This window comes from Podospora bellae-mahoneyi, chromosome 3 (genome assembly GCF_035222275.1).
Source record: "Podospora bellae-mahoneyi strain CBS 112042 chromosome 3, whole genome shotgun sequence".
Lineage (NCBI taxonomy): Eukaryota > Fungi > Ascomycota > Sordariomycetes > Sordariales > Podosporaceae > Podospora > Podospora bellae-mahoneyi.
The window spans coordinates 3,766,912-3,782,944 of NC_085882.1; the positions used below are offsets into that span (position 1 = coordinate 3,766,912).

A 16,033-nucleotide genomic window follows, 5' to 3' on the forward strand; every position below is an offset into this window, starting at 1 on the left:
AGCCCGATGCTGGCCTCAACTCAAGTTCCCGCTGGGGAGGATTCATCAGACGGGCAAGGATAGGAGTATGTGTATTTGTGCTGGCATATACAGATACATATATACCGGGCATCATGGCGCTTCCAGCTGGGGATTGCTTTGGATCTGTATCTCCACCACCTCACCATACGCGACCGCCTTGAGAACTTTTCACTTGTCACTCTCACTTTCTCATCATTTTCCTCCTTTTTTCTTTTTTTCCTTGCTGTCTTCCCTCTTTGCCCACCATGGGTCAGTTTCAGAGCGCCGAGGTGTGCACAACACCGGCATGCATCCAGGCCGCTTCCCACATTCTTGAAAACCTGGCACCCAACTGGAAAGACATGGATCCCTGCACCGACTTTGATAAGAGTGAGTATAAGCCAACCTGAATACCGACGTGTGTACGACTGACATCAAGCAGTGGTCTGCCACGGGTTCAACCAGTTGCACGACTCGGACAAGGAAGTCAACGGCGTGTTTCTCCAGGAGGCGCATAAGAACAGACTCTTGCGAGAAATCCTGTCGAAACCTTACGACCAAGCGACAAAGGTGCAGCCCTACGTGCTAAGCCGCCGTGACAATGTCGATGAACACAACTTTGACATGGTCCACCGAACATACACTGCATGCATGGACTCGGACGCCATCAAAAAGGCTGGCGTCAAACCACTGCTGGATACCCTCGTCAAATTCAACGAGTACTGGCCGATTGAGATGGACTTTGCCGACGACCTGTTTGATGAAGAAGACGACAAGGCAGGCCTCCTGGCGGTTGCCACTGCTTTGGCTAAACTCAACATCCGCACCTGGAATGCATCGCCTGATAGCAAGGATAACTTCCTCGGCAACTGCTGGCCAGATCCCACCGACCCGGTATGATGCCTTGATCATTTGCACACCAGTACTTATCTAACTGGGTTGATGTAGAAAACGCAACGCTTTACGCTCTACTACCCCAACCTCTCATTCAAAGGCCTGGGCCACGAGTACGCTGATCCAAACAAGACGGCCAAACTCGAAAAGCAAATTTCTGGAGCTTTCCGTGCCGTGTTCCCAGTCGATCTCGATGATAAGACAGCGGCAAGACTTGCCAAGGACATTGTAGCCTTTGAGATCGCTATTTTGGCGTCCGGGAGTCCCACGGCAGCGGCCAATTCCAGCGCTGTCGCAGGACTACATTCAAGAGCCGACCCTACACAGGATCCCCAGGTGGCACTTAAACAGGCAAGTGATCGCAAGCAGGCTTACCGTTGTTGTTTCTGACTCTTTCCAGACGGTCTTGTCCATGTCGCAACTGGCGTCTTTGGCACCAATGCTCGGTCTTGACGCTTTTGTTCAAGCACTGGTTCCGGAGGGGCACACCCCAGAGACGGTCGTTGTCTCCGGTCCTTACATCTGGCCCAGGATTGAGAAAGTCGTCAAGCAGCAGCGCAAAGTTGTTGTGCAATCATGGCTTCTCTGGAAGATCATCATGGAACTGGGCTCCAAGGTCGAGTCCCATGAACTCAAAGATCTGGAGCTCGGTGGAGAGGCGGCGTCCAATGAGTACCCCACATGCGTCAAACATGTCGATTCTGCCCTCAGGTGGCTTCTGGGTCACTACTTTGTCAAGGCTGCCTACTCGGATTCAACGCGATCTACCGCGACAAAGCTGGCTGTGAATATTCGTGAGGAGATGAAGGTGCACGTGGACAAGCTATCTTGGATGGGCGAGGAGACAAGGAAGCGGACCATCAAGAAGTTGGACAACATGAAGATCAATATTGGTTACCCAGAGCACAGCCCAGACTCGAGATCCCCGGATGACCTGGCCGCTTACTACAGCGGTTTGAACATCACGGATTCCTTTTTCGACAACGCAATCGAGGGCATGCGGTACCAGGTAGTCACTGACTCACGTTTCCTGTTGGAGCCGACGTCACAGTCTCGGTGGTCGGAGTCCTACACGCACATGACCAATGCCGCTTACAGCAGTCTCACCAACAGCTTCTTCATCCCTGCCGGTATATCACTGGCCCCCCTTTTTCACGTTGACCTCCCTGAGTGGGCGTTGTATGGAGCCTTGGGATCCATCATTGGTCACGAGATCACCCACAGCCTCGACAGCAACGGGCGAAAAAAGGACGAGAACGCCTTGGAGACGAACTGGTGGGATGAGAAGTCGCTCGCGGAATACGCCAAACGGGAAAGGTGCTTTGTGGACCAGTACAGCAAGTATGAGCTGGTCGGCCCCGACGGCAAGAAGTACCCCGGCAACGGAAACGTGACCGTGGGCGAGAACATCTCGGATGCCGGCGGCCTCGCGGTGGCCTATGACGCCTGGGTCAAGGAGCGCAAGTCCATGCCTGATGTGTGGGACCAGGGACTCCCTGGCCTGGGCGATTTCACCCACGAGCAACTCTTCTTTATCATGTTCGGAAACGCTTGGTGCGATTCCAGAAGCCCACAGGAAAGGGTAGACAAGTTTCTGAAAGGTCAGCAGCATGCCCCCGACGTGCACAGGCTCATGGGCGGCGCGGCCAACTCTCGCGCTTTTAGGGAGGCCTTCAAGTGTCCTGTCAAGGAGCCGGCATGCGAGTTGTTTTAGACGGCCGGTGTTGCGTCGGTCATTTCTTTTGTACACAAGGGGGGTTGGATACGGCGCAGTTTTAGGATTGGCTTTCTCTTGTTTGCGTACCGGTAGAGCTTTGCTAGGCTGGTCAGTAGGTGGTAAATAGGTCTTTCATGGTAATTAGATGTCAGCATTAGGATAGATCGCAGCCGGTAGCCGCTCTGAATACCTATAAGGTAATTTTAATGCTCTGTGGACTCGGCTGCCATTTTGTGTCATCATCCATAATGATTTGATCTCATCGATCGGTATCAGTGAACGAAAACACGTCCGAGTTTGTGGATGGCGCAACTGTGAGCAGGCTGAGTACCACCACCCGGATCCGAGTTTCCCCGGCTCCGGCAACCTCTATACCGGCTCTGTATTACCTTCTCTCGCTACCACATTTCAGCTCTGACATTCAGTTGGAGCGGGTGTCTTGCCGCTTGCGTGCATTTCGTTCAATTTCCGATCTTGTATTCTTCACAAATAGCACTCGCAGCTGAGTTGGAGGGTGGCCAAGCTCAATTTATCCATCCGGGGGAGAGGGAGTGTGGTTAATATCCCATCCCCAAATTGCCTGCATCATGTGAACTGGACGCAAACCAACCTGCATCCTTTAGCACTCCAGCACACCTTGAAAACGTCACACGGCCCGATGAGAGGAAATGGCACAAAAGTATTGCTTCATAAAAATCTTATTCAAAATAGGTATATATACATTATGTTCATAATCGTATCATGTACATGACTTCATCCCCTACCCAAGCTCAAAAGCTCAGATCTCATCACCACCGCCGCAAGGCCCGGAGTGGGTGTGCACACCGTGGCCGTGGACGCCGAGGGAGCGCTTCATGGCCTTGGCGCGGTCGCCAGCCCACCGTCTCTCGTTCAGGTTGACGGCGGGGAAGCCCTTCCAGCTGGTGGCATACTTGGCGACCGAATGGGCAATGGCCTGGGTGTTGATGAGGAAGGCCTTCCAGTTGAGGTTGTCAACAGTGTCGCCGACCTTGTGGTAGTTGATGTCGTACGCGACACCAGCCTCACCGCCGAAGAGCTTCTGCTCGGCCTCGGTCTTGGGTACCTCAGCACCGGTGAAGAGACCGCCGGAGGGGATGCCGTTCTGGATGAAGCCGGCGTAGTCGGAGCGGCCCGAGAACTCGGTGGGGACCGAGGGGGAGCGCTTGGACTTGTAGAAGTCCTCAAAGTCCTTCTCGATGACGTCGGATCCGGGGGGACCGGTGAGGTTGTAGGCGGATCCATCACCATCGTAGATGCCGAGGATGTAGTTGGGGGAGGCGATCATGTCGAAGTTGAGGTAGGCACGGATCTTGGCCAACTCGGTCTCGGAGCTGTTGATCGACTTGACGTAGAAGTAGGAGCCGAGGAGACCGAACTCCTCAGCGCCGAAGAAGGCGAAGCGGACGGCGTTCTTGACGCTGAAGTTGCTGAGGTACTTGGCAACGTTCAGGATACCAATGGTACCGGAACCATCGTCGTTGATACCGGGGCCGGCAGAGACGGAATCGGAGTGACCACCAACGACAAGGACGTTGTCGTGATCACCGCCCTTGGTCTCGGCGATGACGTTGTAGTTGACACGCTGCTCAACGGTGGCATCGACGTCGAGGGAAGCCTCGACGGGGCCAGCAGAGAGAGCCTCGAGGATGGGGGCGGCGTCCTCCTGGCTGATACCCACAACAGGGGCGTAGTCCTGGAAGGGGGAGCCGAGGGTGCCAGCAAGAGAGCCAGCAACGTTGTTGTAGATGACGATGCCGGCGGCACCGGCAGCCTTGGCGCTCAGCGACTTCTCAGCGAAGGAGCAAGTGCCACGGGACACAAAGGCGATCTTGCCGGCAACCTCGGCGGGGTAGTCGGTGGGAGTGCAGCCAAGGTTGGGAACGGCAACGAGGTTGGCGGTAACCTCACCGCCGGGGGTGTAGGTCATGATGGCGGCGGGGATATCGGCACCGCCAACAGTGAGGGTGGCGGTACCCTCGGAGAAGATCTCGGTGAAGGGCTGCTTCACGACATCGTAGTAGTTGAGGCGCTTGAGGGTGTTGTAGATGTAGTCAACAGTGGCGTTGTGACCGCCGCTACCGAAAGCGCGGTTACCACCGTGAGCCTTGGCAAACGACTGGAGCTTGTTGGCGTCGTTGAGAAGGTCACGCTTGTTGACGTAGGACTGGAGCTTGGCCGAGCTGACCAGAGGCTTCTTGGGGGGGTTCTTGTCCTTGCCCTTGCCCTTGCCGTCGCCAGCGCTGACGGTGGCGGAGAGGGCGAGCGCGAAAAGGGAGACGGTGGCAGTCTTCATCTTGAACCAACGGATGGGGACTTGTCGAAGAGGGAAGGGTTGGCGATGGGATGAAGAAGGGGGAGAGACTGGACAGAGGGCGGGGGGTAGCTGGCCATTTTGAGTTCGGACGGATTGCTCGTCGAGTCGTAGTTCGGTCGAGGTAGCACCGGATTGATTGTGTGCTTGGTTGGCTTGGATGGTGAGCTGTGATAGTGGTTGGTGATGTGGTGGCGATCTCTTAGTTCTGGAAGCTGCGTCTCTCTTGGCTGGTGTCCCGTTGCGGCAGCTGGAGTAACACTGGACCGACCAACTGCCTTGTTCAGCAATCGTCCCACATCATGTCGTGCACCACCGCTAAGTCGTGAATGGCAGGTCCCAACGGCGCGCCTTGGCTTTGGCTTGGCTTGAAGCTGGGGATTGTGGGGTTGATCTCGTTGGCTTCAGCATTGGCCTATCAGATGGCCCAACAAGTTTCGGATATCAACATTACCTATCGACTGGTGACTTTCTCCCGATCCCCAATGTTGCCTCCCACCCAGCCCACTTGTTCTATTTCCTCGGCACGGAACGCCTTCACCCCGCCCGCTGTTATGGAAGGCCGCAATCAACACCCCTGGACCTGCTTGTCCTGGAGTAATGCATTTTGGAGCCAAGTCTGGGCGGGCCAGTCACCTCATTCGTGGCAATAACATCGCAACCTATTATCATTGATCACATGTGTTTTTATCCGTCCCGTCTCTCCACAAGCCATCGTCCCAAGTGGCTCTTTTCTGGATTGCTTCTCTCCTGGCACGTTGGCCCATATCGCATGTCAAAGATAACAGAAGACGAGATCTGGTTAGGCGTAAAGAGCCTCCTTTGCGCCACACAAGATGGCGTTTTGGTATCCGATTCTGCAAGCAAAATGAGCTTATGGTGGTGCGCCATCTGCATGTTCCTGCATTAGACGTACGGGGTGATCCGGGCTGTTGGCTGATATCAGCGAGCTGAACCGGCCACTTCAGATGACAGCAGCCATCACACATGCCAAGTTGGGGCTGGTATGCATCACACCGTCCGCTGAGACCTTCCAGAATATGACGGTAGCCTTGATCGACAAGAATCAATAGTTTGGCTGGGCCCACGCGCCGTCAGTTCATCCTGCTTCTCTGGGACTCTCGAAGCTGCTCGGCGGGCTGATGTCCATATTAACAACGCACAGTGCATTCAAGAGATCGAGCGTCGGATCGGGCCGAGGTCGAGCAAGACAGGTATTCGTGACACTATCATTGGACTCTGTTGCCATTTTGGGTGGTGGGGACAGCTATGAGGCTATGCATGGGGGGTATATGTGAGGCTTGAGGTATATTTCATGTGGAGTTCTGGGCTTGGCTTACCCCGTTCGATGTTGCTTTCTTCTGTAAGCCAGGAAAGTTGCCCGGATATATGGCATGACTTTCTTTAGCTTAGACAAGTACTGTAGGTCTCTTACATATGGACTTGGCGGAAACACATGCTGGGCTTGCTTATTGGGTAAATTTCGCAACGTTTGCCAATAAGTATTCAGGCTTTGATTGCCATAGCTGGCGTAGGGGTGGAATTTCCTCATGGTTCAAGTTTTACATCACTCGAAGTGGGCTACCTACCTCCACGTGGCTTGCCATTCCGCAGCACCTTGATAGACACATGCGGAACGTGCATGTCAGCCCTACCTCTCGAAACTGGTGACACTCCCAGGAGATACCAGTTATTCGGTATCACACGGTCCGCGGCGGGTGCGACAGTAGCACATCGGAGCTTGGCGATGGCTGCATGAGATCTACAATGTCGGACCTTGATAGGGCTTTCAAGTCTTGACATTTGTACTTGGCGCGACATGTGGGCCTGGAAGACTGTAGAATACGGACACGAACTCGGTTTCGTTTGAGGTTGGAAGAGCTTGTTTCATCCTAATTGATTCTTTGAAATTTGAGCTTGAACAATTTTGGGATCAAGAAGCCCAAAGGGTCAGGGGGAGCAACAGTCTTGAAAGACGGAGTCACCGGCGCCAAAAGTGAAGCAAAGAACCTGAAAATGTGATGAAGGTGATGATGATACTCTACAGGAAGAAAAAGAGCTAAAGAAAGGGTGGGAAATATAAACAACAATCAAGCCCTAAGAGCAAGTGAAGTGTAGGTCGAAAAGCAACCAGGTGTGCCCAGGCGCGGCACACATTAAGGTACCTAACAGATCGTAGCAAAAAGTCGAGAGACGGTTCACGATATTCGGTTCCGATATCTCCGGAGGCGTCGATTTTACATGGCGTCAGTCTTCATTGATAGCTACTTGGTTGTGTCTCAAGAGGTGCCACCTTCCACTGACCGAATGCACGTGTAAAGCGTCCTTGATTTAGGTACCTGGTTCTCAGTTTGCTCCTTCAGAAGACCGCTGGTATTGATGGATGTACCTATCTCCAGAAATATATGATCCGCGAGCTTGATCAGGAGCAGGGTAGCTAACATATGAGGGACGAGGATGACTAGCGTGCGGTGGTGTACCAGAGTAAGAAGTTCGAGGTGCAGGGGCACGGTTGACTTGGCCGGCTCCAGAGGGCGATGAACGGGTTCCGCTGCTAGGGGCTGGTCCTGAGAAGCGTTGAACAAAGCGGGATCTGGCAGACAGTCCGGGGTGTGCAGTACTGGAAGATTGGGCGGGAAGCCGGCGGTATCGTGAGTCCTGACTTGAAGTTGGCGAGGCAGCCGCAGCATAAGCTTCCTTCTCTCGAACAAATGTCATTTCCCTGCTCCTTTCCCTTTGCTCTGACCGTTTCGTGGGGCGATAGTTGGCTGAGACTTGGATTGGAAATGAAAAATCTGTCCGAGTGAGGTCTTGTTAGAAATACACAAGTATTGCCTGGTGGAACATTCAACGGAGGGCATAGCAAACCTTTGTTGATAAACCGGTGGATATAGGCCATGGAAACGCGGTGTCCAACGCTGCTGTTTTTGGAATCCGGAAACACCCATGGCTCACCTGCTTGTTGATCTCCCAGACGGTCGGTTGGATCTTCATAACACTCCAAAACACCGCCTAGCAGCATCTTCTCGAAGAAGCGGCCTGCTTCCCCTTTTGCCCTGTCACCATAAATCTCTAGAGTAACGCGAGGAGGGGTGTACTGGCGCCGTGGAATAGGATCAATCAGCAAACCAGTTAGAAAGTGGACGATTTCGTGGGCAACTGTAATGGCCATCTGGAACTTGAAGACTTTGTAGTTCTCTCTTGCCTCGTCGGGTTTTCTGAGACAGGCAATCATGTTGTTGATGATATGGCGGTGGAGGTAGAGAGGACCGGCGGCTTTTGGTTGCCATTTAGTCAAGTCGTTTCGCCAGTGAGGATCTTTGACTCTGACGGCTTCGCCCTCTCCTTGGATGATGCTGAGGTAGACGAAAGGAAAGTCTACTCTCATCTCCCTTAGAAAACGGTTGATAAGGTCAGGTAGCCTGTCCACAGAGTCCCTGTAGATAAGCGGGTGTCCTAGGCGAGTGCGTTCCGTGACGATATCAGTTGCCGTTCGAACTAAAGTAGCCTTCCCCTCGGTAGTTTCAAGTATGGACAACGCGAGATCGACAACTGCCTCAATGACCTTCACCCGAGAGGAATTTCGTGGGAGTGTGGGGATTTCTCCAGTCTCATCGGGCTCGTCCGTGTCGTGGACAACAAGGTTTCCAACTCTCGACATGATGTATAACTCGGATGGGGTACGCAAGGCCTGCTTGCGAAGAGGGTATGTCTTGGGTATTGCGGGTGCAAACAAATTTGACAGAAAAGGGAGCTTGCAGAAGGTTCGGTATGATCGGTTCAGCTCTCTCTGATATGCGGATTTCATGGTACTTCTTATACCACCTACTTCCCTGCCTACCTGCCTGAATCTGATCCTTTCATACTTAGCTGTTGGGAGTCCCACTACCCCATATCATTCCAAGGGGCAGGTAGGCAGCGCGTAGCTGTTCTGCCCCGGCCCGGCAAGGCCAGGCGCTTGTTAACTGGCGTTTCGAATTTCTCGGGATGTGCAGTGTCGACGTGAAGCTAGTTATTCTAGGAATGGTAGGCTCTTAACGGCCTTGCGAGGATATGAATAGATGGTTGGCTTCTTTGTTCAGACAGGAAGAACCCGGACACCTGCCTTTGATCCCTCTGGGTAGTCCCAAGTATTGCTCCAATTGGCTACGTACCCACGAACATAACCCATGACCGATCTTATCTGCGGTTGGCTGCATGGTTTAGTTCTCATTCTGTGACAAAATCATGGCTAGAGCGGAACCGTCTGTTGTTCCATGTGGTGGTCTCACTGTGGTCTCGGTGGCACAGACCAGCGGTTACCTGCATTTGAAGCCCCTGACAAGCAATCGCTCACCTGCTTATTAGCGGCTGTAGATATGGGCGCTAAACTGTGCCGCGGTGGCTACAGGACACCCCGCCGCTTAATCTTGGTGCATGAAAGTGGGCCCGGCCTTTTTGAAGCTCTCCCTCGCTAGGATTCTCTCAAAAAACAGCTTCCAACAACCATTAGCCATCAATCAATCATCAGGCTTACTCCCTCTCATGCTACAACAACACACAATAATTTTATCCTAGAACATCGATCCCCGAAATGGACCCACGGAAACTTCCAGTTCATGCCCTCAACGACCACCACCGCCATCTCCTAATCCGAGCCATTTCACGTGTTCTCGCGACTGATATCGCTAAGACTACATTCGCACAGATCCTCGATGGACTTCCCACTTCTGAGGTGGGCGATGACTGCTCGGATGGTGAGCTTCCGGATGGCCATCCCTTGCGCGAAAAACATCGCCAACTTTGTCCTGGCGTGCTGGACAAGGTACGCCAATTTCGCGACTCATTCCAACCCGAAACCTTAGAAATCGACGCGGAACTTCTGCATTCCTATCAAACTTCGCCGCCCGGCTCTCGAGCCTTTAAGACTCGCCTGGTAGAGCTTGTTGCTATCCTACTACACCAAGCAGCCGTAATGCTCTTCAAGCTCGACACAAGTCTTCACAAACACGATGGCATCACTGAGTGGGCGCCTCCAAAGGACGATGACCTATACTGGCGTTTCTACCCAAAAGGCCCTTTCCCAACACTTTTCAGACATCCTTGGTATGTCGACCAAGATCAGTATCCCGACGGTGTAGCTGATATGGCTGGTTACTGGGCTGAGGCAAGAATTTTGGGAGGTGTGGTGCTATTTGACCGACGCTCCTCTGATGACACACCGGAGGCTGACGAACACGCGATATATCTCCATCCAAACAGGGGTCTCGTGACTTACCGAATTTGCCGTCTCCTCGAGGGCCAGAAGCGTGCCCTTCTCGACTTCCTGACCGCGGACAATCCGGAAGAGTGTCCGCTACCCATCCTTCCAACAGATGAAAATACTCATCGAGTCGATCCGGAGGAACCGCTAGGCTTGACGGGCATCTATCGCAACATTTGGGAGCGCAAAGACCTTCCCATTGATGGGCCGGATAGTAGGAACAGAGCTTCGCAAGACTTTCTGAATTTCCCTACCCGTGCCGATCAACTGGCGGCAAAAAGACGATTACGCTTACGCCGACAGAGAGAGGCTGAGCTCATGGCTTCATATGACCGTGGGGAAGTTGAGGAAAAGCCAGAAACCTTTGACTGAGGAAAGGAGGGGTGCCTTCAATAGTGGGAAAGTGGCCACTTCAACTCAAGGTACTTCTGAACGATCGCATTCATTTAGATCTACCAGCAGCTCAGGCTCAATAGTCAGTCGTGCGACGTATTGATCGGATAGGTTCAGCAATTTGCATCAATGGTGGCTTCGAATTACGTCGCCTCAATCCACGACGATCCACGTCATGCATGGGAATGGAGTTTCCCAAGTCAGTGAATGTTCTGCCAAGGCCCCAGTATATGCAGTCAGCCATCCAAAGCGAGGTCATAGCCAATGAACCAATCGTGTAGGATATCCGCTTTAACCGCCGCCTCACACTTGCGTGGGGCAGTGTTGGCACCAGATGAGGCTCATCACTACTGAAGAAATTGGCATGCCTCAGGCTCCATCCAGCTCGTTACGTTCATTCATAAATGGAACCTTAGACGACCACATCATTTCGCCTCCTCGACTCCCTCGATTCTAATCAGTTCGCAGTCATGGCCAATATGTTTGCGGACCCCGAAATAGTCAAGCTCTGGAACGAAGCAGTCGCTGCACACCGCGAAAAAACCAAAGTCGACTTGGAGAGTACGGCCAACAAGGAGAAAACCACCATCTTTGTTTCCTTTTGGAACAGCCTTCGACCAAAGAAGATATCATCACTGGTTTCTACAAAGGGCACCAAGCACCAAGATCACGACGACGACGAAAAGCCCATTAAACCAGAGCAACAGCAAGTCGACGAGTTGGTCGACAAACTCACAGCCGAACATGAGCAATTCCAGTCGCTTCGCAATGATGGCGGGAAGATCGACAAGATTCGGCATGGCCTGGGGAAATTTGCCTCGGCCATGGCTGGCGTCGGTCCGGTCCTTGAAAGGCTTGCCGAAGACACGCCCGCAGCGATAGTTGCCGTCGCATTTACACACATCATGACCTCCTTCACCGAGGTGTCAGCCGATCTTGACCTCATACAAAATCTTTTCGTGATAATGAGGTCCTTTGCTGAGAGACTAGGACTCCTTAAGAGAGTGCCGGAGGAGCAGCGGTTCCGCAACTTGATCCTCAAGACTTTCACCCACATGCTGGAGTTCTGCACCCGAGCCCACATGCGCCTCAAGAAGGACCAGTATCGAGTCAAAGAATGGGCGAAGGCTCTGTTCCGAGGACAAGATAATGAGCTCAAAGAAGCCTATGACCGAGTCGTCACAGCCATTGACGACATGGGTTCCGCCATCGTCGCCCAGACTTTGGCTTCGGTGCTTGACTTTGAGGACAAGACCGAGAGGATGCTCCAGCGGGGCTTTTCCCGGATGGACAGTGGTTTCAGAAGGGTAAACAGCGGTCTATCTGTAGTCCTGAGCAACCAGCGCTACGAGTCGCAGCGCGGACAGAGGCGAGACGAGGAGCAACGCGGTTTCCGGGAAGAGATCCGCCAGCACAATGATAGAATCTTCAATATTCTTGTGGGAAAGAACGCCAAGTCGACTGGCAGCTCCGACGCTAGGAGATACAACTCCCTCGCCATCATCACAAAATCATTATTTACTGGCGCCGAAGAGCTAATCCAGCAGAGATGGGTGAAAATGGAGAGAGAGTTCGTCAAGAATACATTTGCTTGGTTTAATGACGACTTTGAGAAATTGAAAACCATGGACGGCGGCGTGTGGTACATTGGTGGAGAGTCCGGCATGGGAAAAAGCTTTTTCTCTTTCGCTATCTACTCCCGTCTCGCCCTGGAGTTCGAGAACGACCCGTTCACATCTGTGGCGTCATTCATCTTCGATGAGAACTTTGAGAAACTGGAAAGAGTGGATAATGTGCTTTACTTCTGTTCAGCCCAGATCGCCTCAACGGACAACAGCTATCGCCAGCACATTCAGAGCTTGGTTGACGACGACGAGAAGGGAGAGTGGAAGAGGGATGCCTGGGACAAGTTGTACGGCTCAACATTCGCAAAAACTGCTACAAAAGGCAGGCGGCTTTATCTCGTCTTGGACGGAATCGACCAACTGGAGAACGATCAGCTTAGTCGTCTTTCCCGCTACATCAAACAAGCCACAGGATTGCGTATCACCTTTGTGATTTCCGGTACCCTGGATTTGAAGAGACGCCTTCCCAGAGTTGACCACACAATCACGCTAGATCAAGCGGTCTTGTCTGGTGACTTCAAACTGCTGACAGAGTCCCGTGTCGAGCTATACCCAGGGCTTGTGGGACTTCGATCCTCACTCAAACGCAAGCTCTGCTCGGCGATGGAAATGTCTGCCGACTCATTCTTCTACGTCAACTACATGCTTCGGCAACTCAACACGATGAAGATTGCGTCTTTGATAGAAAGCTCGCTCAGGCCAGTTGCGCTTCCCAAGAATACCGATGCTATCTACCATCAACTATTTCAGGAATGTGAGCAATACTACACAAACATCAACGAGAAGAGGGCATTGGGCTATCTTTTTATCTGGCTTGCGTACTCGTACGATCGTGTGAGCCTTGATGCTGCGCAGAAACTTGTCGACTTGGTACTCGTTGCTGTGCTCGGCGACAGGAAGCTCCATTTGGACATCAAGACTGAGATCTTGGGAAGATTAGCAAAGTGAGTTTCAACCCAGACTCTTTACACCGCCAAAGCTAACACGTTTGATGTTCAGAATTCTCTCCTTCTCAGAACCCGAGGATAACACCCTGTACCCTGAAAGTCCTGAAGTTGACGACGACAACAATGATGGTATCCCTCGTTTTCCCAACAGAAAAGAAACCACCGTACCGGAAGTGCTGGTAAGCTTCCAACAACACTCACTGCGAGACTATTTTATTAGACGTCATGATCCCGCAACGAGTAGTGACTTGCAGCCCACAGAGCATCAGGCGCGCCTCATGATGTTCAAACTAACCACAACCATACTCACCACTCCAAAGGCGGCACAAAGCCCATCCCTTGTCTCCGTGGCATCGAAATACGCCTTTTATCACCTGGTCGAAGCACAGCCCTTGAACTCACCCGGGGAAGTCAAAGCAGTGGCTGAGGACCTATACGCTCTTCTCGGCTGCGGCGATGGTGCATTGAGAACAATCGAAGGCCAATTCGAGTTTCAGCAAGACTCGGAAGATGTTGAGGACTTTTGCAGCATCTTTGGCTTCACGAGGGATGAAGTCAACGAGGTCGTCGCTGCCCTCTTGGCGGTTGGCTCACAAGTGTCTAAACTACCAGCCCAACATCAGTTGTCTGAGAAGGCGTCACATTGGGTCAGTTCCACTTTGAGGAACAGCGACTCAATCTTCATCACAGTTGCCATGGGGCATGTGCGGAACTGGTTGGACAGTGACAAGACTGTTACTTCCAGTAAAGCTTTTGCGGGTTTCCGCTTTGCGCATGTGGCTCTCTGTTCGCTCACGGCACCGGCTCTCCGAAGACTGATCCAAGGGCCGCAACTAAAGCTGAAAAGAGGAGAGATTGACTCGGGGGTCAACATATGGCCGGATGAAGACTTTGAGGCAGTGGCGACTATCGGCCGTTACCCGCAACCGCTTGGTCCACAAGAATACAAACAGATCTCCAAGGCCCTTCACTACGATCTCCGCAACATGGGCGCACAGAGGGCGGCAGAGAAAGGCCTCAAACTGGCCAAAGATTCTCGTGACATCTTCGACCTCCGCTATCGCATCGCTCGTGCCAGGTTCGATGAGTGGGTGTATCCTGAACACGAAAGCAGCGGCCCGGGGGTGACACCGGAAGCTGTTCTGGCTGCTTGGAACCTCTGTCTCAGTGATATCCCGCCTGTTGATCCAAAAGACCAACCTTTCAAGAACATGCTCAACGCAGCCTACCAAATGAAGGCACGCGTAGAAAGCACCCTGGACGCTCACCACCGAGATGCGCTCGCCTCCATGCAGATGGCAGGCACTTTCCAAACCACCGAGTCTTGCACGCGCGTGTTTGAAGAACTCGTCGTGGCCTTCGGTGATAAGAAGCTCTACGCTGAGATTATCCAGCTTCTCAAGGCTCTCTCCGAATGGTCCAACCCTCTCACCATCCGCTGCACGGATGTAACACACCGCCATATCCACCGCGCCGCCATGGCCACCGACGAAAAGTCTTTTGTCCGGAAGCTCTACGTCGAAGCCGCCTCTTCAGATACCCTAGCCGAAGACACGTCAACAGAGGAATCTGACATCCGAATCTGGCTCTCCCTGTTTGACCGTTTCGTCATGAACGAGCCGCGCAAGGCCCAGAACCAGCTGCTCAAGCTTGTCCAGAATCCGCCCAGCAAGATCTCGTTCTTTGCCTCAGAAAGGGCGGCAAGACATCTGGCAGACATCTACCTCGAGGAGTTCCGCATATCCCGCAGCTTGTCCTACAAGCTAGGTGTCCTGACGGACATGGAGAGCACGGTCGTCCAAATGCTCAAAGACAGGCTAGGTCTGGAGTTCAAGCCCAAGCTTTCCAAGACGAGCACCGTTGTATTGGCGGTCATGCGCCGCAAGGTTGGGCCGGCGGAGCAGTTCTACAACGATCTCAACGATAGCTTTGAGGCGTGCTGCCAGGCTCTGACTGATGGAACTGAGGTCAACGACGCCCCTAGTTTGAGGCTGCTGGCAAAGGTGCTTTCGGTGCTGGTGCTACCGCCACCAGGCAGAATCGGAGAGAGCCTGTTGAAGGAGGACGCGCAGGTTGCGTTGAGCTGCCAGTTTTATTTGCTGCCTTCTGCCGGTGGAGTCAGTACTGAGCGGCCGTCCCAGCAGCAAGTTACCAAAGTCGACAGGGCGCTGTCATCAAAGAGGATAACGTCACCAAAGGGAACAAACTCGCCCAGGAGGATGGACTCGCCGAAGCGGACGGTCTCGCCGGCCAAGGCTACTGTTCCGGTGCAAAAGCCAGAGGGGAAATACGCATTCAACAAGTCTGCGGGCTTGGAGTGCGCCATGTGCAGCAAGATCCTGACCGACTTTTCACAGGGGAAGGTTTACACGTGTGTTTACTGCACCAATGTGGATTTATGTGAGGAATGCTACCGGGTGAGGGAGAGCCACTACGACACCGCGCGGATTCTCGAGAATGGTGATGTTATCTCGCCCTCGGCAGCTGGTCTGAACGGCAAGGCGGGAGTAATTGCAAAGAGGCCAGTGAACGACTATGTCGAGGTCTGTCCTTGGGGCCATATGCTGGTTGAGTCACCTGTGAAGGGGTGGAAGGGTGTGCGTAAGGATGGTGTATTGGAGTATGGTGGGGAGGAGATCAAATTTAGTGATTGGCTGGAAGGGTTAAAGGGACGGTGGGAGAGGGCCTGGTGGCGGTATTGGAGGGAGGTTGAACAGTGAGCGATACACACGACTCTCAAGGGGTTGACAATGCGGGCTTGTGGGGCCAGCTACTCGTTGAGCCCCTGAACCCCTAATCTCTAACAATATTGCTTTGGCCAGGATTTGTTGCATGTCAACAGAGCCACTATTTTGACAGTTATGAGCCCAATATTCTACCAAT

General features: G+C 53.0%; 5 protein-coding genes across 5 annotated transcripts; 3 read left to right on the plus strand and 2 right to left on the minus strand.

The window, feature by feature from the left end:
* Positions 1-266: 266 nt before the first annotated feature.
* On the plus strand, positions 267-2,608 carry QC761_311090 (uncharacterized protein; the record flags this gene model as incomplete). The annotated part of the gene is made up of 4 exons (XM_062878233.1): positions 267-390; positions 443-894; positions 949-1,245; positions 1,295-2,608. 4 exons carry the CDS (start codon positions 267-269, stop codon positions 2,606-2,608), a joined length of 2,187 nt encoding a protein of 728 aa, XP_062734096.1.
* A 781-nt stretch (positions 2,609-3,389) lies between these two features.
* On the minus strand, positions 3,390-4,925 carry LAP2_2 (Leucyl aminopeptidase yscIV; the record flags this gene model as incomplete). Its single annotated transcript, XM_062878232.1, has 1 exon — positions 3,390-4,925. The coding sequence occupies one exon, from the start codon at positions 4,923-4,925 to the stop codon at positions 3,390-3,392; it is 1,536 nt and encodes a 511-aa protein (XP_062734097.1).
* Positions 4,926-7,289: 2,364 nt separating this feature from the next.
* QC761_0059770 (uncharacterized protein) lies at positions 7,290-8,331 on the minus strand (the record flags this gene model as incomplete). Its single annotated transcript, XM_062872561.1, has 2 exons — positions 7,290-7,563; positions 7,796-8,331. 2 exons carry the CDS (start codon positions 8,329-8,331, stop codon positions 7,290-7,292), a joined length of 810 nt encoding a protein of 269 aa, XP_062734098.1.
* Positions 8,332-9,516: 1,185 nt separating this feature from the next.
* On the plus strand, positions 9,517-10,557 carry QC761_311060 (uncharacterized protein; the record flags this gene model as incomplete). The annotated part of the gene is made up of 1 exon (XM_062878231.1): positions 9,517-10,557. One exon carries the CDS (start codon positions 9,517-9,519, stop codon positions 10,555-10,557), a length of 1,041 nt encoding a protein of 346 aa, XP_062734099.1.
* A 491-nt stretch (positions 10,558-11,048) lies between these two features.
* On the plus strand, positions 11,049-15,870 carry QC761_311050 (uncharacterized protein; the record flags this gene model as incomplete). The annotated part of the gene is made up of 2 exons (XM_062878230.1): positions 11,049-13,147; positions 13,203-15,870. The coding sequence occupies 2 exons, from the start codon at positions 11,049-11,051 to the stop codon at positions 15,868-15,870; spliced, it is 4,767 nt and encodes a 1,588-aa protein (XP_062734100.1).
* Positions 15,871-16,033: the final 163 nt, after the last annotated feature.